The 26,004-nt window shown below is 35.6% G+C and overlaps 1 protein-coding gene across 8 annotated transcripts in view; it reads right to left on the bottom strand.

The window, feature by feature from the left end:
- The window catches only part of NOVA1 (NOVA alternative splicing regulator 1), a 155,172-nt gene that overhangs the window by 34,982 nt on the left and 94,186 nt on the right, over nt 1-26,004 (bottom strand). For all 8 annotated transcript variants that reach the window (XR_011380473.1, XM_008269458.4, XM_017348235.3 and 5 more), the window contains one exon: nt 3,794-3,960. Coding sequence is in view for 7 of the 8 variants with exons in the window: in XM_008269458.4 (XP_008267680.1) it covers nt 3,794-3,960 (167 nt within the window). In the remaining variant the exon portion in view is untranslated. The remainder of the gene's footprint in view (nt 1-3,793; nt 3,961-26,004) is intronic.

Genomic DNA, 26,004 nt, shown 5'->3' with positions numbered 1-26,004 from the left:
ATAACAAATGCCTAGGTTCCACCTTTTCCCCCTCATTGTCTGACTAAGAAATTTAAAAGGCTGTTCAGGAAAATAGGAATAAGCCAAAGTTCAAAGAATGACCCTAGCCAGACATCCAAGCTTTTCCATTATCCCACCCCAACTGATCTATTTAACACTAAATTGTGCTCTGAACTCTAACATAAATATTCTGGGTTTGACAAGACAGTTCCTTTACTATGCAAAAAATTACATCCCTCTCCCAGAATCCATTTTGTTTCATTTTCCTTAATAAGCCTTTTTTTCTTTTTTCTGCTTTCATTAGACAATTCCTGTACACTTTTTGAGTTCTGTTTCAAATTCTAACTATTTTACTATTTTCAGTCTAGTCTGCAGTTCCTTCATACCCCTCCCACGTTTTTATAGTACAGTACATGGTTTATACTGTAATTCTTATCAGTAAATATAGTTTTTAGGTTTTTAATGTATTTTAAGCATATATATCAAATTTGGTTAGTTAATCCTACATAGCAAGTGTGACCATTTAAAATATTTTGCCAAGAAGGTATTAATAAATTCATGATTAACAGAATGAATAGCAACCTAATTAAGTGCTATTTTAGAACATTTTCTATGATGAAATAAAATTTCTTGGGCTAAATTACATTTTTAAAATATCTTTTAAATTTTTTTTAAATACAAGAGAATTCCTTAAATGTTCACAGGCACTTGTTCCCTAACATAGTTGCTCTGTAAAAATACATTCACGAATTAAAAATTCAGAAGTCCCAAACAAAAAGGGTTATCATACCTGATTTCATAATTCCATTGTATTTAAAAATTGCAAGATCATTATGTAGTACAGTCCTAAGAAAATATACTTGCTTGAAAACCTGTTCATTTAATAAGGGTATGTTTTGCTTGGGCAGAAAATTCTGCTTTATGTAATATATTCGGTTACCAATTTTAGATTGATAATACAATTCAGAATATAATAATATAGTGTAAGTCCATAATAGGTAGTATAAAATGCTCACATTTAAAGCAAGTTATGTGTTTAGAACCAAATTTGACTTCCTATTTTAAGTCAAAATTACATTTACATTATACTTTTTAACATTAAAATCTTAAAATTATCAATCACCAAAGACAATGGGCAAATGCAATAATTGAAACATTAATAAAATCCATAATTTCATATTCAACATTAATCCATTCCTATGTTGTAGTTAGATTTGCTTTGGGTCCAGAATTTTTAAAATTCTAGCTTTATCTTTTAAGCAACATTATTTAGGAGAAAATTGTTAATAAACTATTATAAAAATATTTGTGAAAAGTAACTTTTGAAGTAAGAGCTAAGCATATGTAATATAAATGTCTGACACTGAAAGACTGTCATTAATAAGAAATCTTATTATTATTTTATGTATTAAAACTTTAAAATATATACAGATCATAAAAAGGTTTTCATGTACTTTACAGCAAAATGATTTAGATAATTATTTTATACTATATAATTGGCATGATTATTCAGATATAAAGATCACTCCCATTGAAATTTATATACTTGACTTACTGCGCTATGTACAGAATGATCCACTAACATATTGGTTAAATTGGATACCTAGCAAGTTAGAGAACAAACAGCACAAAAGGCCAGTTGATCTATATCTTGGAAATTTGTTCTACTTCTTCTCTAGATTTTCATGTAAACTTGTAAAATTTTACATTATAAATGAAGTGCATTGCTCTACCAGACTGACTGTTCTCGGTAAATTCTTTCAAATGATACTCTATTCCACATGTATTAGTGATCATATGAAAATATTAAATCAACAATAATTTTAATTCCATAGTATCTACAAGGCTTACAAATTAATGCAAATACATAAAATTAAAACAAAAATTATTCCTTTTTTAAACACTTGCACTGAATTTAAATAACATTATCCCAACGAGGCAAATAAAAATAAGGTAAAAATTTTAAAACTCTATTCTTCATAAATGTGTACTGGCACTGTATAAACTATAAATCTCACATTACTAGAGAAAACTGGACTTTTAACAATGATTTGCAGGTCTTTATGTGAGGGCAGAAGCTTTTGTGCTTATACAAATAATAAAAATCAGTTTATATAATTGTTCTGAACATACTGCCAATGATATTATACTCAAACTACATTTATGTTTTACTTAAAAACAAAACAAAAATAAAACAAGAGGTTCACCTCTCTCCCTACATTTTAAAATTTCCTACAGATGTTACAAAAGAAAATGGAAAAGTAATAGGATGGCAAAGTGCAGGAAGTCAATAGATTTTATAATTCAGTGTTCATTTAGTTTGTTATCCCCAGATGATTTTAATCCAGAGGTATTCAACTAGACTCCTGGCTTTAAAATTTGATAAAGTCATGGTATCATTTTCAGGACATCATGAGTCTCTAAATTATAGCTATTTACCTAGCATGACAGAATAAATAGTTCAATATTATAAAGAGTAGTAAAGAATAAAAATTTCCATTGATGTTTATAGCTTTGAAATTTTAAATACTGTCATGTATAAACTGAGGGACTTTTCCTTAAAAATTTATGAAAATTATACAAATTAAACCATCTTACACTGACAAGGAGCATGATATGAATAATTTTATATGAAATAAGAGCTACCTATCCATAATTTGAATATGAGAAGTTTTTTGAAAGTTAATTGTATATTGGATATTAGCCTATTTGAAAATGTATTGCCTAATTATTAATTTTATATTTGTCTAGCATTATATTTGTCTCTATTGGTCAAATATAAGTTTCAAATCACTGTTTTATAAGAACATTTTTCCATTCAGAAACATGAAATTAATAAGACTGAGCTACATTTCACATTTATTACAATTAACACAAATATACTGTAAATTAAATACTGTATGAATTCTGTAGAATAATACATTTCTTTGGAAGGTATAGTCTGTTGAGAGCAAAATTAAATCACAAATTAAAAGGCTAATTGTAAAAGGGCAAAGGCAGAAATAATAGTTAGGAATATAAAGTACCAAATAAATGTATAGATTTAAAAAGAATTTATGGTGGAAAAATCCACCTTGCTTAACATTAAATAATGTCAGTTTCCCCCTACACATCAGCCATTACTCAATCTAAAAACTCACATGCGTTTTTACCAAGTAATTGTTTTTTTACAGAGAATCTCATACATGTAAAATGAACACTGGCCCTTTATGACACGCACACACACAAATATGTGTATATAAATACTACAGAAATTATACAAAACATAATAGCTAATTTGTAACAGAAGACTGAATGCTAGGTACAAATATTTATTTATACATGTTTGTTGATAAAAAAGTTGAACATGATTAATTAGCAAAACAGGAGTCTGCATAATAACTACACTGCAGGCTACAGATATCACTAAAAATAGGGCATTAGAAATTTGAGGATATAATTTCATTTCAATCTTTATATTTTATTTAAAAAGCAATATAATATTCAAGAGAATCAATTCCTATAAATTAATAAAGCGTGTAGATAAATTTTTAAAGAACAATCACAATGAAAAGAGTCACATAAGTGCTCCTCAGTGTAACACTAATAAATGAAAAAAAAAATCAATCAATCAATCAATTGGTCAATCAGAGAAAGAGACCTTGATAGTCTTTAAACAACTGACAACTCTGGTACGTCTTATGTATGTTTAGAAAAACAAACTTTATATGTTAAGACTTTAAAAGCTTCTTTTTAAAGAAATTCATATTATGCTGTGGAAATTTCTCTTTGATTTTCCCAACTAAACACTCACTTGTTTGATGCGATCTGGATTAACGGTGGTCTGGGGTTGTAAAATGCTGACTGGCTCTGTCTTGGCCACATTTTGGGGCATTTCTCGAATTTTTTCTGCAATGAATCCATGAACTGCATTCAATGCTTCAACTGTTCCCTGGATCAAGCACACTCGTTCAGTAGTACCTATGGACAAAAATATTAATTTTCAGAAAACATTTCTATTAATTTTCTTTTTTATGAAAAGTTACAGAAAATGAGGCTACAATAATAAAATCATGTAAAAGAGAACAATAAAGTAATTCAAAAAGTTCAATTGAACCATGTGCTCCTATTTAAAAATTTTTTTAATTTAATTTATTTATTTGACAGAGTTAGTGAGAGAGAGACAGAGAGAAAGGTCTTCCTTCCATTGGTTCACCCCCCAAATGGCCGCCACGGCCAGAGCTATGGCGATCCGAAGCCAGGTGCTTCTTCCTGGTCTTTCATGCGGGTGTAGGCGCCCAAGCACTTGGGCCATCCTCCACTGCCTTCCAGGCCACAGCAGAGAGCTGGACTGGAAGAGGAGTAGCTGGGACTAGAACCGGGCGCCCATATGGGATGCCTGCGCCGCAGGCAGAGGATTAACCAAGTGAGCCACGGCGCCAGCCCCTCATTTTTTCTTTTTTTTTTCATACACTGACATATTAACTGAGTATTTATAAAGTAATTTATGGCTAGGAACTGACAACACTGAGATGAAGATCTATGAACTAGTTCTCAAAGAGCTTACTGCTTTGCTGGGAAACAGAGACCAAGCTAGATCACTGTTTGCCAGTATAATATGAAAGATAATGGAGGTATCAGCATGGATAGAACAATGGGGCCATAATGAAAATAATACTTCACTCTTATGGGAAAAAGGAAAACTTGGAAAGTTAACAAAGAAGTTAAAATTCTGCAATTCTACCATCTTCTATTCATTTAATCTGATTTTTAACCACTACTTAAAATTTTATATTTATTCTTTACTTTTCTACAACAAAATAAACTATAGTGAACAGTAAATTATTTGTTTTGTGCAGCAAATACTTGTTGGATAAATGAATCAATGCTTCCTTTACTGATGATATACTTTTGATAAAAAGGACAGAATATCAGACTTAAAATGCAATTTATAAGCAGTTAATAAAATTTTAAATTTACAAATTGAGAGAGTAACAGTATTTGTTCCACATCTAGATTAATATGAAGTAGATGAATATGAAATTGGTGGGGTGTAATATACAGGTCCTGTAACTTACTTTACACCTTAAATTTATACCTTAAATTAATAAAAATGTGATCAGTATTTGAGACTCTTCTGAGGCTTACTACAGCAGCCTGATATTTACTCGTAATCTTCTCTGCATTCTAACACAAGAAATCAACTCCTGTCTCAAAAATAAGTATTTCTTCTCTAAACAGTTGTCACAAAAATCAGTAGAATCATATGTTAAAAATTCTAATTAAAAAAATTAGGCACTGCCATATTTCCTTTAGGTATCATTGTTTTTCAAAATCCCAGGTCACCCTGTAAAAATGTTTTCAAAATTTTTTTGAAGGACAAAAGTTGCAAAACTACAAACATTGGAAAAGTAATATTCATATTGCTCTACATTTTATGCATAAACCATTTTATTAGTTTTGAATTTAAAGTAATAAAATATTATGATGCTTATTCTAGAAAACACTCTTGTATCACAGGAATAGGAAGCAAAAATCAGTAAAAAAAATTTTTTTTTTTTTTTTTTTTTTTTTGGACAGGCAGAGTGGACAGTGAGAGAGAGAGACGGAGAGAAAGAGAGAAAGGTCTTCTTTTTGCCATTGGTTCACCCTCCAATGGCCACCGCGGCCGGCACATCGCGCTGATCCGAAGCGAGGAGCCAGGTGCTTCTCCTGGTCTCCCATGCGGGTGCAGGGCCCAAGCACTTGGGCCATCCTCCACTGCACACCCGGGCCACAGCAAAGAGCTAGCCTGGAAGAGGTGCAACCGGGATAGAATCCGGTGCCCCGACAGGGACTAGAACCCGGTGTGCCGGTGCCTCTAGGTGGAGGATTAGCCTATTGAGCCGCGGTGCCGGCCAGTAAATTTTTACACAATGAAAATTCCAATCTATGAAAAACTATCTCTAGGTGTAGAAAATATTTACTTAATGTTTTCAAGATTTATTTGTTTATTTATTTGAAAGTAAGAGTTACACAAAGAGAGAGAAGGAGAGCGAGAGAGAGAATCTTCAATTTGTTTTTTTTTTCTTTTTTGACAGGCAGAGTGGACAGTGAGAGAGAGAGACAGAGAGAAAGGTCTTCCTTTGCTGTTGGTTCACCCTCCAATGGCCGCCGCGGCCAGCGCGCTGCGGCCGGTGCACCGCGCTGATCCGATGGCAGGAGCCAGGTGCTTCTCCTGGTCTCCCATGGGGTGCAGGGCCCAAGCGCTTGGGCCATCCTCCACTGCACTCCTTGGCCACAGCAGAGAGCTGGCCTGGAAGAGGGGCAACCGGGACAGAATCTGGCACCCTGACCGGGACTAGAACCCGGTGTGCCGGCGCAGCTAGGCGGAGGATTAACCTAGTGAGCCGCGGCGCCGGCCTACTTTGTTGATTCATTCCCCAGATGGCCATGATGTCCAGGGCTGGGCCATGTAGATCCAGGAGGCAGGAATCAGGAGCGTCTTCCAGATTTCCCACGTGGGTGGCAGGGGCTCAACCCCCTGGACTACATTTTGCTGCTTTTCCTAGGCCATTAACAAGGAGCTGGATTGAAAGTGAAACAGCTGGAACTCCAACTGGCACCCATATGGGATGCCGATGTTGCAGCTCATGGCTTTACCTGCTATACCACAATGCTAGCCCCAGAATATATTTCAACAGACAGTAAGTACACCTTTCATTTGTAAAGATGGACAGAACCTGAGAAACATAATTGGAGTTTGGACTCAGTTTTCTCTCTATCTTTTAATCAGTTTGTCTCAATTCTTGTCTATGTACATTTGTGGTTGTTGAGTAAAGTGTTCTAGTTTACAGAAATGCTCTAGGGAGTCTTTACAAGGTTGTATTAACTGTCCAATAAATGAGTAAAAGGATGAGAATTGATCAATATAACTAATGTAAAAAGTACTTATCTAGACCAATAGACCACACAAAGCATAGATTGGATTCTATTACTGCTTTGGTAGACAACTACAGAGTGCTCGTCTGTGGATGCCAAAACATTTGAAGTTAAACAGGGATCTTTTAAAAGAATAACATGACACTAGGTAAATAGATTATACAACTGATGTCTTTAAAAGTCTGACATGGCAGAATACATACCAGATCCGACCACACAGTAACCCTTATTCTCTTTAGGTTGCAGAGAACTAACAGATAGTAAATGGAAATCCCTGAACCATAAAGAAATATGATGTCTAAAATTAAATTTCACATAGTAGCATGTATGAGACAATTTGAAAATAGTTCACAGGTTAACAGGTGTAGTACATATTCTTTGAGCATTAAATTATGTATCTTCCATTAGAACTACTACAAAAAAAAGAAGGTTGGAGGGGGGGAGGAGACTGTACTTCTGGCACTGGGAATTGCTGCAATCCTGAGAAGAGACGCTGTCATATTCTTCTACTGAACTCTAATGATCCTTTCACTCAGATAACACAAAAACATAATTTTTAAGAAGAAATCACAAAAAAGGAAAACTGGCAGGTGGATGACCAAACTGTGTAATAGAAATGAGACCATAAATCATAAAAGTTGCTGTATTTTGTCATTGTAAAGGCTTTTAGGCTCCATTAGTGTCTAAACTAAACTCCTGGTTATTTATCATTTTATTTAAGAGTAGCATTTTATTTTTTTACAAAAGCTAGGCACAAAAGCTAAAAATCAGTTATATAAAATATATGCCTACATTTTGTGTAATGTACAAATATGAGTATATAAGACAACATTAATTTAAAATTGCAGTTTTTAGGGAGAAACACAGAAACTGGATAAGAAGGCTCCATGTCAAATATTAAGAGTAACATTTGAAATGGATTTAAGTTTATTAAAACAAAAAACATATTATAAGTCCTTCAATTTTTAAAGACATTGATAGAAAATTACCCTTTTGTTATCCTGATGAAATAATAAGCTAGGCAAAGATCATTATTAGATAAAACCTTTAGAGGGGAAATTTTCAATGAAAACATTAGGGTGTCATCAACTGACTTCAGTAATCAACACTAGCATGATGAAGAGCTGGAATACCAGACATTATATGACTTCATCAGATGTAATACAAAATACAGTATCACTTATGAATCTAAATCTAGTAACACATGAGGCACATTACAGTCTGTAGATAACACTGAAAAAAGAAAATAAATGAATGACACCTTGAGGAAACAGATGCTGACTAAGAATACAAAATAGTTTGCAGGACAATTGCTCCAGCTCATTCAATAAAGAAGGGATTACTTTCCACACAGAATAGACTTAAGAGATACTATGACAAAATGTAAATCAGAATTTGATTGAATCTGAATTCAAACAAGTTTTATTTGAAACATATTTGAAGTAATGACAAGGACTGGGTTTTGGACAGAATCAAAGAATTACTTTTAACAAGTGTGATAATAGCATCAGGTTCTGTAAGAGAGTGTCATTTCATTTTTTTGAGATGCATGCTAAAATGTTTAAAGGTAAAATCAGATTTTTAAAAATACTTCTGCTATAACAGAGAAGGAGTAAATGGCACAGGAATGGTAAAATCTTGGTATTTGTGATACAGATGAAGTGTATACAAACAATCATTTTACCATTCTACATGTAGTATACTTAAAATCCTCATACATTTAAACATCCTCACTGACCTCACCACCCTCTTCTAGTTATAGCTCATTTTCTTTTAAATTCCTTATCTTGAATGAGTTACACATGAAGGTACTGCAAAAAGTTTGTGGTTTGGTACAATACTCCAAAGTTTGGAAGATTCTGAAATCTGATCCCATGCATTTCAGATAAGGGATATTCAACACGTACACCTATTAAAGAATATAATCCAGTATCTTATAATACAGGTATATAATTCTTTAGAAAAAAATACTGTATTATAAAGTAAGAAATTTGCTTGGATTAGTGACAAGCATCTCAAAATGACATATGAATACAAAAAGCTAGTAGAATATTTATTAATACTTCTATGGAAATCTATAAGCAATGTTTTTTTACTTCTTTTTTTTTTTTTTTTTTTTTTTTTGACAGGCAGAGTGGACAGTGAGAGACAGAGACAGAGAGAATGGTCTTCCTTTGCCGTTGGTTCACCCTCCAATGGCCGCCGCGGCCGGCGCGCTGCGGCCGGTGCACCGCGCTGATCCGATGGCAGGAGCCAGGAGCCAGGTGCTTTTCCTGGTCTCCCATGGGGTGCAGGGCCCAAGCACTTGGGCCATCCTCCACTGCACTCCTTGGCCACAGCAGAGGGCTGGCCTGGAAGAGGGGCAACCGGGACAGAATCCGGCGCCCCGACCGGGACTAGAACCCGGTGTGCTGGCGCCGCTAGGCGGAGGATTAGCCTAGTGAGCCGCGGCGCCGGCCAATGTTTTTTTACTTCTAATATTTTTAGATTTATTTATTTATTTGAAAGGCACAGTTACAGAGAAGCAGGGGCAGAGAGAGAGAGGGCTTATCTGCTGGTTCACTCCCTTGATGGCCACAATGGCTGGAGCTGTGCCAATCCAAAGCCAGGACCCAGGAACAGCTTACCAGTCTCCCACATGGGTGCAAGGACACAAGGACTTGGGCCATCCTCTGCTGCCTTCCCAGGCACATTAGCAGCGAGCTGGATTGGAAGTGGAACAGCCCAGACTTGAACTGGTGCCCATTTGGGATGCCGGTACTGGAGGCAGCAGCTGTACCCGCAATGCCACAGCGCAGGCCTCAACTTCTAATATTATTTTAAGAAAGTGGAAATGGTAATAAGCTTTATATTAGGCAAAAACTTTCATTTCTAACAAACTACACAATTTTTACAATAAGCTAACAGCTGAGAAATTATCAATTCTAGATAGCTACTATTCTGAATGAGTAATATAGTTTCCATCAACAAAACATTTAGATGCTTCTAGAAATATTTTCCAATCCATTGCATATTTTTAAATATATTTAACATTTCTCTGGTATTTGGCATCAATTATAGAGTCTTGAGAGTAATAAAGTGGTTACTTCAACATTTCTTTAAGGGTGCATGAGTATTTACATATACACAGATGGGGCTTTCTGAGTAGTACCTATTCCTTTAGTTCTTTAATACTTTAATACTTTCTTCTCAAAAAGGGTTACATTATTTCATTAATTCTTATTTGGTTTGAGTCATGGTTCGGCCGGTCCCCATGGCTTACTACTCTTCTGTCAGCCCCAGCAGGACCCTTAATTGTTCTACTCCTAATTGTAACCATAGGACCTTGTGTGTTTAATAGACTCATCACCTTCATGCAGAAACAAGTTAAAAATGTTAAACTCATGGTCATAAGACAATAATATGTCACATTCAGAGAGACAAAAACAAATAATCTCTAAGATTAGAGATCCTCACAACAAGGAGTGGGGAATGAAGAGTTAAAATTGTATATGTGCGGGTGTAAAAAGTTAAGCTTAAGCTTACAGGTTTAAACCTTCCTAGTGCAGCTGTAAAAATAAAACAGTAAAGTAGCACCTTGACAGTAGGGACTCCATTTTGGAGCACTTGAGACTGCATTCTGGGAAAGCAACCCCCCCACCGTGAGACTCTGGTCCGAAACTATGATCTCAAATAGTCAGACAATAGCAGTGCACTACATCACCCTTGGCAACGCACAAAAACCCCCTAGCATGATTGCTCAAGCTTAAAAGTAGAAAGGTTGCACCTGGGTTACCTGGGCTAATAATGAAGATGTGATTTGTCTATGTCTTAAGATCATAATTGCTGATTGTAAGACTTTAGCAACCGCTTAACAACAGTGTATTCTCTTCCCCTTCCCGGTTTTGCGGTTTTTGCCTTTATAAACCCTAACCTTTGGTTATTCGGGGCTGCTCTGCTCATGATGATCAGACAGCACCAGCATGCTGGATAATCAATAAAACTTCCCCATGCTGTTTGCATAAAAAAAAAAAAAATTCTTATTTGGTGTATCTAGCTAGTGCTGTGGTGTAGCAGGTAAAGCTGCTGCCTGCAGTCCCAGCTGCTCCACTCCGATCCAGCTCTCTGCTATGCCCTGGGAAAGTAGAAGATGGCCCAAGTCCTTGGGCCCTTGCACCCTTGTGGGAGGACCCAGAGGAAGTTTCTGGCTCCTGGCTTTGGATCAGTTGTAGCTCTGGCCATTGTGGCCATCTGGGGAGTGAACCAGTGGATGTAAGACCTCTCTCTCTCTGACTTTCCTTCTCTCTTGTGTATCTCTGACTCTCAAATAAATAAATAAATCTAAAAAAAAAGTAAAGTACAGACAGTATCAATCATTAATTGACATGAGTTATTACAAATTTCAGGTTAGGCAGAATAAAATTTAAATTATTTTTAAAAGTGAGAATAATAGTAATAATAATGATAAATTTAATAGACTAAAATTATTGAATGATTCTTATACATGATTTAATTTTAATTTATTTCCTTTCACATACCATACTATCATTTCTTTAATATATATCAATGGTATTCAATTATGAGAAAATTTATTTCTAATAATGCCATTATAAATACATGATTAATATTAATGTTAGGTTACCGTATTTATTGCTGTAATTTCATCAGCAAAAGTCTCATTTCAGGGTATACATGGTAATTACATCAGCTAAAACATTTAAGGATTTGCTAGGTATAGCAAACAGCATACAAGTTTTCATGGAAAAGTAAAATTAATTTCAAAAAGTAAAGCCATTCAAAGGTCTCTTTTGAAATAAACAACTATGAATGATTTTTGACAGATTTTTATGTCTGTATACTCATAGGGAACAAAATTTTAAACAATTTTGTAATTGCACTTAAGATTATCTAAGTGCTTTTAAACAGAGATAACATTTCTTTGTTTACAAACCATTCTATGACATATAAAATATACTACATATTACACATTATTTTATACACGCATATATAAAGTCATCTAATGTTCACTATAACCAGGACAGATAATAACATTTCCAGTTTACAGGTATGGAAGCAGAAACGGCTGGCACAAATATACCTGACAAATGCAAATAAAGAAAATTTAAGGTCTTGTCAAATAATTTTTTTCCCTTATACCAACTGGCTCCTGAAAATGTGTTGCAGTGGGTTGTACTGCCCTCTGTCCTGATTGCTCCACTTCTAACCCAGCTCTCTGCTAATGCACCTGGAAAAGCAGTGGAAGATGGCCCAAGTGCTGGGGCCCCTGCAGTACAGTTGAGAGATGTAGATGGAGTTCCTGGCTCCCAGCTTTGGCCTGGTCAAGCCCCAGCTGTTAAGACCAATTGGGGAGTGAACCTGCAGATGGAAGATATTTCTCTCTCTCTCTCTCCCTTCTCTCTCCTTCCTTCCCTCCCCCCATCTCCTCTTCCTCAGTCCCTTTTAAATTAATCAATTAAAAATCATGCATGTTTCAGATTGATCATGGAAAGACAATTTTCACCCAATTTGATAATTTTTAGAAATACACTAAATCATACCATGGACACCTCTTCAGAGATTTATTGCAAATCTGGCATGAAATGGGAAAAAAAAATCTTTGTTGCAGAGAACAGACCACCACAGGCGATGATTAATAATTGTGTGGGGTATTAGCAATATTTTTTAGATCAGGTTTTCAATGCAACAAAGGAAAGTTGCCATAAAAAGTAAGTTCACTTTGTAATAGAAGCTTTTATATCATGGCACAGCTATACATATTTGATAATATTTTTGTCCTACTCTACAATTATTGAAAGGAAAATATACTATTTCAAGATTCCTCTTAAAAAAGAGAAATCACAGGAATTGACATTTATGATTGAAAGTAATAACAGTTTTTCTCCATGTGATTGAATCTCTAAAAACCAATGTCTCAATTTATAAACTGTAAAAATTTGCTAAAGGTCACATAACACGCTTTAATCCCACATCAACACACTGAAGCACTGATTCTGTTTATAGAACAGGCTTTAATATTGAAATATATCCAAGCAACAGAATGAGAGTATATTCTTTTCAGAAAAATCTAAAAGACATTGATGCTCTTCAGAGATATTAAAGAGAGAGAGAGAATTTAAGTCCATCAGAGTAAATGTTTTCTAGTTTCTCACTCACTCATTCTATTCCAGGCATACACTTTAGTTAACTAGCCACTCCCATGAAGTAGCATCAGCAGCACTAGGGTTTCTAACTTCCGAAGAGTTCTGAAAGCAGACATATACCTAAATAAGACATACTTGCATAGCTTAATATCAGTAGTAACTGTTCTCACATATACTGCAATCCACTCCGGTTTCTAAATGACCGGGTCATGGAAAGGTCTTACAGCAGTTCAGTGCTTGCTTTGGCAGCACACATACTAACAGTTCAGACAACTGGTTGTTCATTGATCCTTAATACAGTTTTCTATTAAATTAAAGATCATTATGGCATGTCCAGTTTGGTCAATGTTACTAGTTTTTAAATTCCCATCAGGAATTATAGGAGTATAAAACTGTTACATCGAAATTTCATTAAAGGTGTAATTGCATATTTATATAAAAATAGAAGTTGCTGACTTGTCATCACTTGCAATTGCTGTTATCATTTTAACATTGATATCTATTCTTAAATTGCTGCTTTAAGAAAATTGACACACAGAATTTTAGTTATTCTTTGTGTGCTAACAAAAATTCACTTGCAGAGTTTTGCAGACTGTGCTTGGAAGCTAAGAAAAAATTGCAACAAGTATGTGATATCGAATCATGCTTGAAATTCAGATGTGGTAGCAAACACAGCTAATGGAAGACATGTAAAAACGAACAGGAGAGAAGAATCCCAATGAACAACAGAGTAACAAATCATGGAATAACTGCTGCCTATAAAGGAAGAGCAAAAAGATGGGTACCTCTGGCGAGAGCCCCATTTTTACCAAATAATGAAGTTAGCACCTTTGAGTTCCTATATAGACTAATGCATCAAGGCAAGATTAAGCAGTAATGTTATTCCCTATTTTCTCCAAAAGAAAAAAAGGATTATTAGGAGAATTATTCTGTTGTGATATGAAAGGAAGACCCACATCTGTACAGATTTCAAGAGGGACTAAATCTTTCAAGTCAGTGAATGATTAACAAATGTCATTCTATTGATCACAGAAACTAGAAATCAAATAAAATTAGAGGAAACAGGAAGAATTGTGACTCTTTAACTTCTTGGGAGAAATTCTGTAAGGTTGTAAACTTCGTAAATGTTATAAAAATCATAGAAATTTCAAGAGCATAGTAACATCTTATTTTTTTGAAGATTTTATTTTATTTATTTGAAAGAATTACAGAGAGAGGTAGATACAGAGAGAGGGAGAGGACTTCCATCTGCTGGTTCACTCCCCAAATGGCTGCAACGGTCAGAGCTGAGTTGATCCTAAGCCAGGAGCCAAGGAGCTTCTTCTGGGTCTCCCAAACTGGTGCAGGGGCCATCCTCGGCTGCTTCCCCAGGCACATTAGCAGGGAGATGGATCGGAAGGGGAGTAGCCAGGACCTGAACTGGAGCTCATACGAGATGCCGACGATGCAGGATGGGGCTTTAACCCACTGTGCCACAGCACTGGCCCTTGTAACATTTTATTTTTAAAAGTATTATTTTATTAAGATATTAAAATGATACTGATGTGGGGAATAGTTTTTATGTTAAAATAATACAAACAATAAAACCAGTATATATAACAACCATTTTTAAGCATACAATTCAGTGATATCAATTACATTCAAATTTTCTGCAAACATACTATTTCAAAAACATTTTTTTGAGGTCTGATCTTATCTGCTACCTTTTAAAAGTCTAGTTTTTGACTTGACTCAGATTTGCAAGTGCAAGCCCTCAGAGGGGACAGCCTGTGGCTCTTGGCGGTCTATTTGTGGAGTTTTTCTTTGGCCTTCCTCATTCTCTTGTCCAAAACTTTACTGTACTCTGTAGACTTCCTTATTTTTCTAAGTACACTGTTTCTTCAGAGCAATTCAGTAGTGTTCATGTTGCAAGAAATATGGAACAGCAAGGAGGTTAATATTGGGTTCTTTGTTTCTAGGTTTCTTAACTTCTTTAAGAGCTTTTTTATATTGTCCAACATAATCTTTAGAAACTCAAAGTTTGTAGATTCTTCTAACTCTTTGGGACCTCAGGCAAACAGCCACTATAGTATCAGCCCATTGATATCCTTCTCTCTCTTTCTCTCTTTTTAAAATAATAACTGGGGCCAGCACTGTGGCGCAGCCGGTAAAGCCACTGCCTGCAGTGCCAGCATCCTATATGGGCACCAGTTCAAGTCTTGGCTGCTCCACTTCTGATCCAGCTCTCTGCGATGGCCCGGGAAAGCAGTAGAAGACGGCCAAGTCCTTGGGCCCCTGCACCTGCATGGGAGACCCAGAGGAAGCTCCTGGCTCCTGGCTTCAGATCGACGCAACTCCGACTGTTGCAGCCAATTGGGAGCCAACCAGCGAATGGAAGACCTGTCTATCTTTTTGCCTTTCCTTCTCTCTGTGTAACTCTGACTTTCAAATAAATAAATCAATCTTTAAAAATAAACTAAAATAAAATAATAACCAAGTCAAGAACACTCACATTGGCATACATGATGCAACACTGAACAAATATGTGCTCTGTTTTCCCATTTCACCTAGTCAGCTGTAGGTGGGCATGACCAAGGCACAGGATGCCCAGCTTCATGGGTAAGCCCTACTGGTTGTTCCCACCACTGATCTGGACCACATAAACCCTTTCATTCTTCATCCACAGTGTCAGAGGCAAATTCTGTGCCCATATGCTTCTCATACAGATTACAAAGTTTGTGTTCATCAGCCACCGGAAGAGTTTCTGGCTGGGAAAGAAATATTCATATTGAAGCAGTTGATCACTTCTGAGGTGTCATGAAAAAGAGCATTTCCAATTTTTAAAATCATCCCAAATAGAAACTCCATAAGCATTAAGAAATGAATCTCCATTCTCCTTTCTGCATATTCGCTAATATCCTCTAGGGTACTATATACACACTTGTCTATCCTAGAGATTTCACATATGTGGACTCATACTCTTTGCACTTTCGTGTCTGGATCATCTTACTTAGCATAATATTGTCAAGGTTCATTATGTTGCAGCATATATGAAAACCTCATTCCTTTTTTATGGTTGCATAATATTGTATCTAATTGTTATATATAAATATATATATGTGTGTGTATTTTTATTTATAATATATACACACAATTCATTAATCTATTGGTGGATACTTGATTTGTTTCTACTTTTTGGCTATTGTAAATATTCTGAAATGAACACTAACATACAAATATCTAGCTAAGTGCCCGTTTTCAATTCTTTTGTTTCTATTTTTAAGAGTAGAATTTCTGGGTAACATAATTACTTATTTATTTAGCCTTTTGAAGAAGAAACTACGTTCCACAGCTGCACTATTTCACATCTCTACTAATTTAAGAAGGTTCCAGCATCCCTAACTCTTAGCCAAAACTTACTGTTTATATATTTTCTTCAGAGATATGTCTAGTCCCATCCTTTGCATTTTTTTATTTACTGGAAAAGCAGACAGACGGACTGACAAAAACGAAAACTCTTATCTACCAGTTCACTTTCAAAATGCCCACAATGGTCAGTGTGAATAGGGTCAAAATTTGGGAATTCAACCTAGTCTCTTTCTAGGTGGTAGACCCAACCATGTGTGTCATCAACTTCTGTCTCCCAGGGTCTGCATTAGCAGGAAACTGGAATCAGGAATGGAGATGGAACATGAATGCAGGCACTCTGAAATGGGGATTCTATCATCTTAATCACCACATAAAGTACACACCCTGTCTGAACATTTTTATGGTCTTTCTGTTGTGGAATTTTGTGAGTTTTTTATATATTCTGGATATTAAACTCTTATTGTAAACATGGATTAGGAATATTTTCTCTCATTCTGTATGCTGTCTTTTCACTTTCTTGATAACATCACTTATGCACATAAACAAAAAAATTTTGATGGAGTTTTATTTATCTATTTTGTTTTTGTTTTTCTCACTTTTGGTGTCATTTCAAAGAACCTATTACCAAACCCAAGGTCATGAAGAAATGTCTTTTGTTTTCTTCTACAGTTCAGTGGCTTTAGCTCTTATATTTAGGTTGCTGATCCATTTTGAATTAATTTCTGTCTATAGTAAAAGGCAGGGTTCTGATTCCATTCTATTGTAACATAAAATTCAATTGCTCAACTGCCATTTGTTGAAGAGACTTGTTTTCTCTCCACTGAATAGACTTAACACCCTTGTCAAAAATCAGCTGTCCACAGACACAGGTTTTATTTCTAGACACCAATGATATTGCATGGGTCTTATAGCTATCATTTTCTCAACACCACACTGTTTTGGTAGCTTTGTAGTACATTCTGAAATCAGGAGTTTACAATTTTTTTTTTCAAGGTTGTTTGTCTATTCAGAGATCCTTGCAATTCCATATGAAAGTGAGGGCTAAATTTTCAATTTCTGTTAAAAGAAAAGCTGTTGGAATTTTGATAGGGATTAACTGAAAATGTAGACTGCTTTGGATTTTATAGACACTAAACAATTCTTCCTACCAATTTGACGGGATTGGATCTCCTTCTACTAAGTTTCAGCCTTTCACCTCCTTGATTAAATTTACTCCTAGGTATTCTCTTTCAGATGCTGATTAAGTGAAATTGCCTTATTTTCCTTTTCAGATTGTTCACTCTGGTATAAGGAAACACATTGATTTTTTATAGTGTTCTTGTACTCTAAAAACTTGCCAAATTTGTTTATTAGCTCTAATAGCTTTCTTGTGGATTCATTGCTTTGCTATATACCTGTACAGAATAATATCATTCACAAATAAAGATCAGTCTACTTTTTCTACTCCAATTTGGATGTCTCTCTGTTTTCTTGTCCAGTGATTCTGGATTGAACCGCTAGAACAGCAGTGGTGAAAGCAGACTTCCTTGTCTCATTTCTGATCTTTGGAGCGGGGGGTACACTGAGTTTTTACTACTAAGTGTAACATTAGCTGTGGGGTTCCATGAATTCCCTTCATCATGTTGGCAAAAAATACTGGCATTATTTTATCTGGAAGGAAATCATAAATCCGTAAGTAATGCATCTTGGTAATCTATACCTATGAAGTAATGTCAAATTATGATCCCAAGAAACAAATAACAAAGTATCTTATTTCAATAAATTGCTTCTGCAGGCCACAATATATTTAAAGGAAAAAAAAGTGGGACTGTGGCAGAAGATGAGGCTCAGAAGTTTTCCAAATTCTTAATTAATTTGCTAGGAATTATTTTTATATTTCCTGATATGAACAGGCAATGCATTATCTTATCACTTCATTTTTTTCTAACACTGAATACTAAAGAAATATACATTTAAAAATATCAGGATTTCTTAGGAGTAATGGAATAAACGGGAGATGTAAAAATAGATAATGCATCTATCACATACTTGACTGCAGCTCAAAATAAGTATATATGTGCAGCTGAATTTCTAACACAACTAAATTTAATTCTTATTCATAATAATCTTAGTTTTAAAATAAATTTCTCAGAAAATTACAAACCCGTGTCTTGATGTTTCTGTGACTCTAATTCTTTTTTTCATACAACCTTATATCTGAGTCTTTTATTCTGAATTTTCAGAATGATATAGACAATGCTTTGCAACCAGAGGAATATCAGGCCAGATATTACCTGGATGTAACAGATGGCAGGCACCCTGTCAGATATATCCATGGTCTACGGCCATACTACCCTGAATGTGCCTGACCTTGTTGGATATATTCATGTACTATCATAGAAATATACAACTCCCCAAAGGCTCAAACATCCTGACCTCTCTGAAATGTCCTACTGGCTTCTAACTCACTTGAAGACAGATCCTTGGATACTGATCATGCACTGGCCTTTAATCTACGTGAGGACAGATGCTTGGCTCTCTGTTACCCTTTGGCCTTTCCTTTAGAAGGGATCCTGAGCATTCTCCAGGCAGTTTCTGGCCTCCTGCCCCTACTCATTAACCTTCTCCTTGTGAATAAGTCCTTGAATATCCTTCAGTTAGTTCATTTGAGCTAATTCTTCCCCTGACCACTAGCTACCACAACACTTTAGTATCTATCTCTGCTACTTCTTCATCAAAGACCACTGAGTAATTTCAACAAGCAGAAAAGGCAAATCGTACCATACCATTAAAATAATAAACTACACTATTATTCTAACTGCTCATTTTTCTGTAAGAGACTATCAATCCTCACATTTCCAAACAGGTAAGTTATCAGAAATCTAAGTCTCTAGTCACCAACATAACACCTTTATTCTCATAGATTCTATATCCTTGAATTTCACCCAGTTCTGTACCCTTCCCATTCCAGACCTCTTCCTAATGCCCTCAGTAGTCTCAAGTTTAGCATATGAGCCACGTCCAACATCTCTTTGTTGAAGGTTCCTTTTAGCTTTACTCCACAGACAACATTTGGCTGCTCCTTAGTTGTTTAAGCCTCATGCAGCCCTACTATGAAGCACAGGTGTTTTTTTATTTATTCTCTCAAATCCTAAGTTATGAGAGGCCACACAATGTTTGAGTATTTCTCTGTTCCACTTCACCAATTCTTTGCTTTCTGCTATTTTCTCCCTTTTCCTTCAAAGTTTTTTGAAACAAAGCACATGTGTGGAAGTAGACAGAAAATGATAAAGTTTTTAGTGAGTTAGGCAGAATGACAGGTAAACAAATTACAGCAATGAGAAAAAATTGGAAGTGGAACTCCCACATTTTACCTTTCTTTTCCATATATGGCCCCAGTTAAACATTTTCACCTTATAGAAACACTTTCTTCTTTTGGCTTCCTTTTTACTATTCTCTCCTCAAGATATCTCTCATTTACTCCCTGGTTGCAAATATCATTTAAAAATGAATTAATTCACTCTCTCACACCTCTCATTATTGTCTCTGAAAGGGTCCATTACAATAGTCTGCTAATTACTGTCCTGCTTCACTTTTTTTGCTACCTTATAATTCACTCTTTGCTCAGAGTAACTTTCGAACATGTAAATCAAATACAATTACGTTTCAAAATGAATGGCTTTTCTTCTTATATTAGAATCAAATCTAAACTCTTCACTTTGTCTTTCAAATGCATTAGGATTTGGCTTTGCTTAGCTTTCAGTCCTCATCTCCTATTACGCTCCCTCTCTTTTTCTACACTCCAGGGAGTCAGGTCTTTTTTAGTTTTTGGAACATGTCAACCAGGTTCTCACTAAGGCTCTTTTAGTCCTGAGGATCTCTATCCTGGGAGTCTTGTTCCCCAAGCCTTTCCCATAGTAGCCCCTTGCTCTTCATTAAGGCTTTTGCTTAGTAATACCTTATCAATGGCTTTATTTAGCTCTTTGAGAACCATAAAATATCCTACCCCAAAGCACTATCACTTTATACATCTTTTTTCTTCAAGACCTTGTCATTTTCTGAATGTGCTTGATGCAATTTGTTTACTTCATTCTCTCTCTCTCTCTCTGATGGAACAAAAGGTCCAAGAGAGCAGGAATCTTTACTGGTTTGTTCACAGGTATATTCCCAGTATACATCTTAGCAGGTTATTAATAAATAACTATTCCTACAATGAAATGGAATGACAGCCTTGGATGAGCCACATTATAACAAGATTTTATAAATCCAGGTTGATTACACAAAAATTCAATGTAACTGTCTAAAGAAGAGGGAAAATATATATAAACTAGGAATGGCAGAAACTAAAGCAAGAGCATAATCAGATTCTTTTATATTTTCTAAGGGTCATCATAGCAAATTGCTCCATACTGCAATCTGATAATGAATTCATCCACTATATATTTGTTACAAAATATTTGGTTCTCAATATTATATCTTTCAGAAATACTCAGGGATGGGAGATAATTCAATGGCTCCTTAATCAACTAATTTCATATTGTTTATTTCAGGGTACATCCAAATCCAGAGAATAGTTTTGCAAAAACCCAATGAATTAATTTGGAAGACAAATGAAATTTCCTATTAAATGTGGTCATTTTAAAGATAAAACTTTAAATCCTGACTACAAATGAAGCTTTCTTACAATATTGCTACATATCAAACCATAATATTTTAGTTCAGCATCTACTAGAATGCCAATAACTGTATACTCTAAAGAAAAGAAATAGATCTCTTTATCGATTACTTTTTTTTTTTTTTTTTGACAGGCAGAGTTAGACAGTGAGAGACAGAGAGACAGAGAGAAAGGTCTTCCTTTTTCTGTTGGTTCACCCTCCAAATTACCGCTACAGCCGGTGCTGAACGATCTGAAGCCAAGGAGCCAGGTGTTTCCTCCTGGTCTCCCATGGGGTGCAGGGCCCAAGCACTTGGGCCATCCTCCACTGCCTTCCTGGGCCACAGCAGAGAGCTAGCTGGACTGGAAGAGGATCAACCGGGACAGAATCCGGTGCCCCAACCGGGACTAGAACCCGGTGTGCCGGTGCCACAGGTAGAGGATTAGCCAAGTGAGCAACGTCACTGGCCTATCAATTACTTTTAATTGTTAAAATGTTTTAAAATTTTCATTTATCTTGAAGAGCATCTGAGGGAGGGACAAGAGAGAGGAACATCTTTCATCTGCTAGTTCAGTCCCCAAATGCCTGCAACAACTAGGGCTAAACTAGGCCAAAGCCAATGGCCAGGAGCCTGGAACTCCATCCAAATCCCCCATGCAGGGACCCAAGCAACTGAACCATTATCAGATGCTTCCCAGGATGCATTAGCAGGAAACTGGAATAGAAGCATGGAGCAGCTGGGACTCAAACTGGCACTAAGATAGGGAATGTGGGTGTCTCAAGTGGTGGCTTAACCTGCTGCATCACAATGTCCACTCCTCAATTAAATTATTTGATTATTTGATTATTAGAACTAAGGTAAAATGTTAATGTCTTGGTCATGAGCCTTTCTATATAAAAATCCTGAGTATATGATTCTGAATAAAAGTTCTCTTCCATTTCTTAAGAAAAAAACAAAGAATATGGTTACTTCCAATGGATCACACACACATATTACTTATTTACTCAGTGAGTCTAATAGATCCAGAGAAACTATTAGTTATAAACATAAATAATCAACTGACCAAGACATTCTGAAAACAAAAATCCATTGTACCAGTAAATTAATTTTTTTCTTACTCTCTTCCTATTAAAGATTATAAACATCTGTGTAGACTGTCAGTAATTGTAATATATTGTAATATATTATCAAACTTAAATATTGCAGATATTAAATAGGCACAAGACCTGTAACACTGAGAGTTAAACTGTTCATGTGGCTGTTTGGCCAAGTGGTTAAAATGTCCTGTGGGACGCCTACATCCTTTATCAGAGTACCTGGGTTCAAGTCCTGGCTCTGGCTCTTGAATCTAACTTCTGCTAAAACAGATCCTAGGAGGCAGTGGCGATAGCTCAAGTAATTGGGCTCCTGCCACCCATTTGAGAATCTGGAGTGAGTTCCCAGCTCCTAGTTGGCCCAGCACAGTCCTGGCTGTTGTGGGCATTTCAGGGAGTTCTTTGCTTATATTTCCATCTTTCTGCCTTTCAAATAAATAAAATAAGAAATGAGAAACAGTGATTTTGTCTAAGTACTTTACACAGAGTCTTATTTCTGAATAAAACCTACATTAAGAGTCCTAAAGAACTGGTTCTAGGAATAGCATAGAAAAATTTCTGTGACTCAGTGGACACAAAAACTTCCGGGGCTGAAAGAATAAACATTTGGAAAAAATGTCTGTCAGTTAATAAATAATTTAGCATATTTAAAATTAGAGACCAGCAATTTAAAACAATTTAAAATTAACATCACTCATAATTTTTGTGGGATTGCATGCTGAAAAAGACATAACTTCAGCAAGCTATGTGGAAATACTTCAGATTAAAATAAAATGAGAAAATTTATAAAATTACATTAGCAGCCCAGAGATATATAATTGATTTACATTATTTCTTAAATGTCGCTAACAGGAAAATGGTTTGTTGTTAACTAGTTGCTTCCTATTTTCCTCTTTTATCATTTCATTTCTCTCACAAAGACTACTGTTACTAAATTTTATTTGTTTAGTGGATATTATACAGATGTTTGTGTTCTTAGAACATTTCCCTTTCTATATTTGTTTCTTATTTACATGTCACAGAATATAAGACCTATGGGTCTTTGGGACCTTAATTTAAGCCTGTGGTGCTAAAGATGCAGATATTCATTTGCAAGTAATTAGCTCAGCTATTAAAGTGATAGTAAAGGGTGGGCATTGTGGCATAGTGCATAAAGTCACTACCTGCAGGGTTCGAGTCCTGGCTGCTCCACTTCCAATCCAGCTCTCTGCTAATGCACTTAGGAAGCACTGGAAGATGGCCCAAGTTCTTGGGCACCACTACCCACGTGGGAGACCCCGAACAAACTCCTGGTACCTGGCTTCCACTAACCCCACTCCAGCCATTTCAGCCAGGTGGGGAGAGAATCAGTGGATGGAAGACCTTTCTCTCTATCTGTGTAACTCTGTCATTCAAATAAATATACCTTTTAAAAACAATTTTTAAAATTAAGTCATAGTAAACAAATAGTAATGAAAATAAATTCCTTTTCTAGTGTTTTTCACCATATTTAAATACACAGCAGTGTGACACAGTATTCCATTTTTGTTTTAGTAAGATCTCTTTTTAAAAAGATGGCAGATACTTGGAATATGACTTTCAAGTTTGGAGTTAACACAATATTTCTGAAAATAAAAAAAAAAATCTACATTGTAGAAATTATAGTTAAAGATTTGCTAACTTATTTAGAAATGCACCAGGTAGGAAAGTTAACTACAAAAAAAAAAAACTGCATTTTGTGATCTAAATATTGGATAACTATAACTTTTTTAGTAAACTCTAAAAAACAAAATGTGCCATTGTGATCTTATGTCTCTAGAAAAATATGTACAATTATAACAATATAAATTTTTGTTATAGTTCTCAAAATGTGCTCTTAGAATCAGAAAGTAAATGCTTTATTCTTATATAATTAAGTACAACAGACAAGGATGCCCACTGTAACCTGCTGTTATTTAACATAATACTGTAAGTTCTAGCCAGAGGAACCAGGCAAAAGAAAGAAATAAAGCACATCCAAATCTGAAAGAAGGAAATCAAGTTTTCACTTTGTAGATGACACGACCTTATATACAGAAAACCCCAAAGAGTCCACCAAAAGGCTGGTAAAACAATACACAAATTTTCCAAATTTCCAAGATACAAAGTCAACAGGCAAACTCAGTTTTGTTACTATATACCAATTGTGAATATTCTGAAAAAACAAATTAAGAAGGCAGTCCCATTTTCAATAGCTCTAAAAATACTTAGGAATAAATTTAACCAAAGAGGTGCAAGATCTCTACAATAAAAACCATAAATCATTGATAAAAGAAATTTAACAAGACACAAAGAAATGGAATGGCACTGGACTGTAAGAATTAACATTGATAAAATGTGTATATAACACAACACAATTTACAGATTCAATGAAAAACTCATATCATCAAAATCCAAAAAAAGAAAAGCACAACTGATATGTGTATGGAATCTAAAAAGACCCTAAAGAGCTAAAGAAATTTTGGGCAAAAGAACAAAGCAGAAAGTATTATATTACATGAAAAAACTTTGAAATATATTACACAAAGCTACAACAATGAGAATGGCATAGTATAGGCATAAAAGCAGATTCATACACCAATGGAACAGAACAAAGACCCTAGAAGTAAACCAATGCATCTGCAGCCAATTGATCTTTAACAAATGTGTTAATATGCATTTGGAGGGAAAAAAATCATTTTTCAGTAACGTGTGCTGAGAAAATGGAAGGAAGCTAAGCCCCTATCTCTCTGAAGATCAATCAAGTATCATGTATTTCAAACTCTTAGAAGTGAGAGGCCTCTGAGATCAAGAGATGGGTAGGTTTTTGAAATGTGTAGGAAGAGAAAAGAACACCAATCCCTGCGTTATCTCTTCTTCCACTTGTCCTAAGCCGTAGAAAGCATAAGCCTCTGGTCTCAAGTCAGGGCAGTGACAACTGAAACTTAAGCTTTTTTGTTAGGCAGTGACTGGCTAGCTGTATTCAGGAATAGCAGACGAACACAACCATACTGAGGAGAGGCCTAAAGTGACTCCCATTCAGATCAGCAGGCAAGACTAAGTACAGATCCATGACATCATCGCACGTTTGGGAAAAACAACTTGGATGAGGAATAGTGTTTAACTTTATGGTTGCCCTCCACCTGCATGGCTTCCACATTTGTGAATTCAGCCTAATCTGGATGGAGAATACTTGGGAGAAAAATTCTGTCTGTGCTTAACAGGTACAGACTTTCTTGGTATTCCCTAAGCAATACAGTATAAAAGTGATTTATGCAATATTTACACTGTATTAGGCATTATAAGTAATTTGGAGATAATTTAAAATATACAGGAAGATGTGTGCAGATTATACATCAATACATTATTTTTTGATGGATTTGGGCATCCACTGATTTTGGTATCTGCCTAGGGTCTGGAAAACAATCTCCCAATGATACAGAAGGCATAGCTGTCTGTAATTTATGAATGAGCTTAAAAATAAACTGAATGCAGCTTTCCCTAAATCACATCTATAAAAGCACAACCCTACTCTATTTTACATAATACATACATATAAATGCATGAGAAAAAATATGAAATAAACTATATACCAAAATGTTAAAAGTATCTCTAAATAGTATGATTTCGTGTCTATGTTTTTCCTTTTTTAAAATATTTATTTATTTTTATTTGAAAGTCAGAGTTACACAGAGAGAGGAGAGGCAGACTCCCCAATTGGCTGTAACGACTGCAACTCCGCTGATCCGAAGCCAGGAGCCAGAGTCTCTTCCCAGTCTCCTATGTGGGTGCAGGGGCCCAAGATCATGGGCCATCTTCTACTGCTTTCCCAGGACATAGCAGAGAGCTGGATCAGAAGTGGAGCAGCCGGGTCTCAAATTGTTGCCCAT

The sequence above is a fragment of the Oryctolagus cuniculus genome, chromosome 12 (assembly GCF_964237555.1).
Source record: "Oryctolagus cuniculus chromosome 12, mOryCun1.1, whole genome shotgun sequence".
Classification (NCBI taxonomy): Eukaryota; Metazoa; Chordata; class Mammalia; order Lagomorpha; family Leporidae; genus Oryctolagus; species Oryctolagus cuniculus.
Note: the sequence above shows the minus strand (reverse complement) of the source record. Positions and strands in the feature narration are given on the sequence as shown.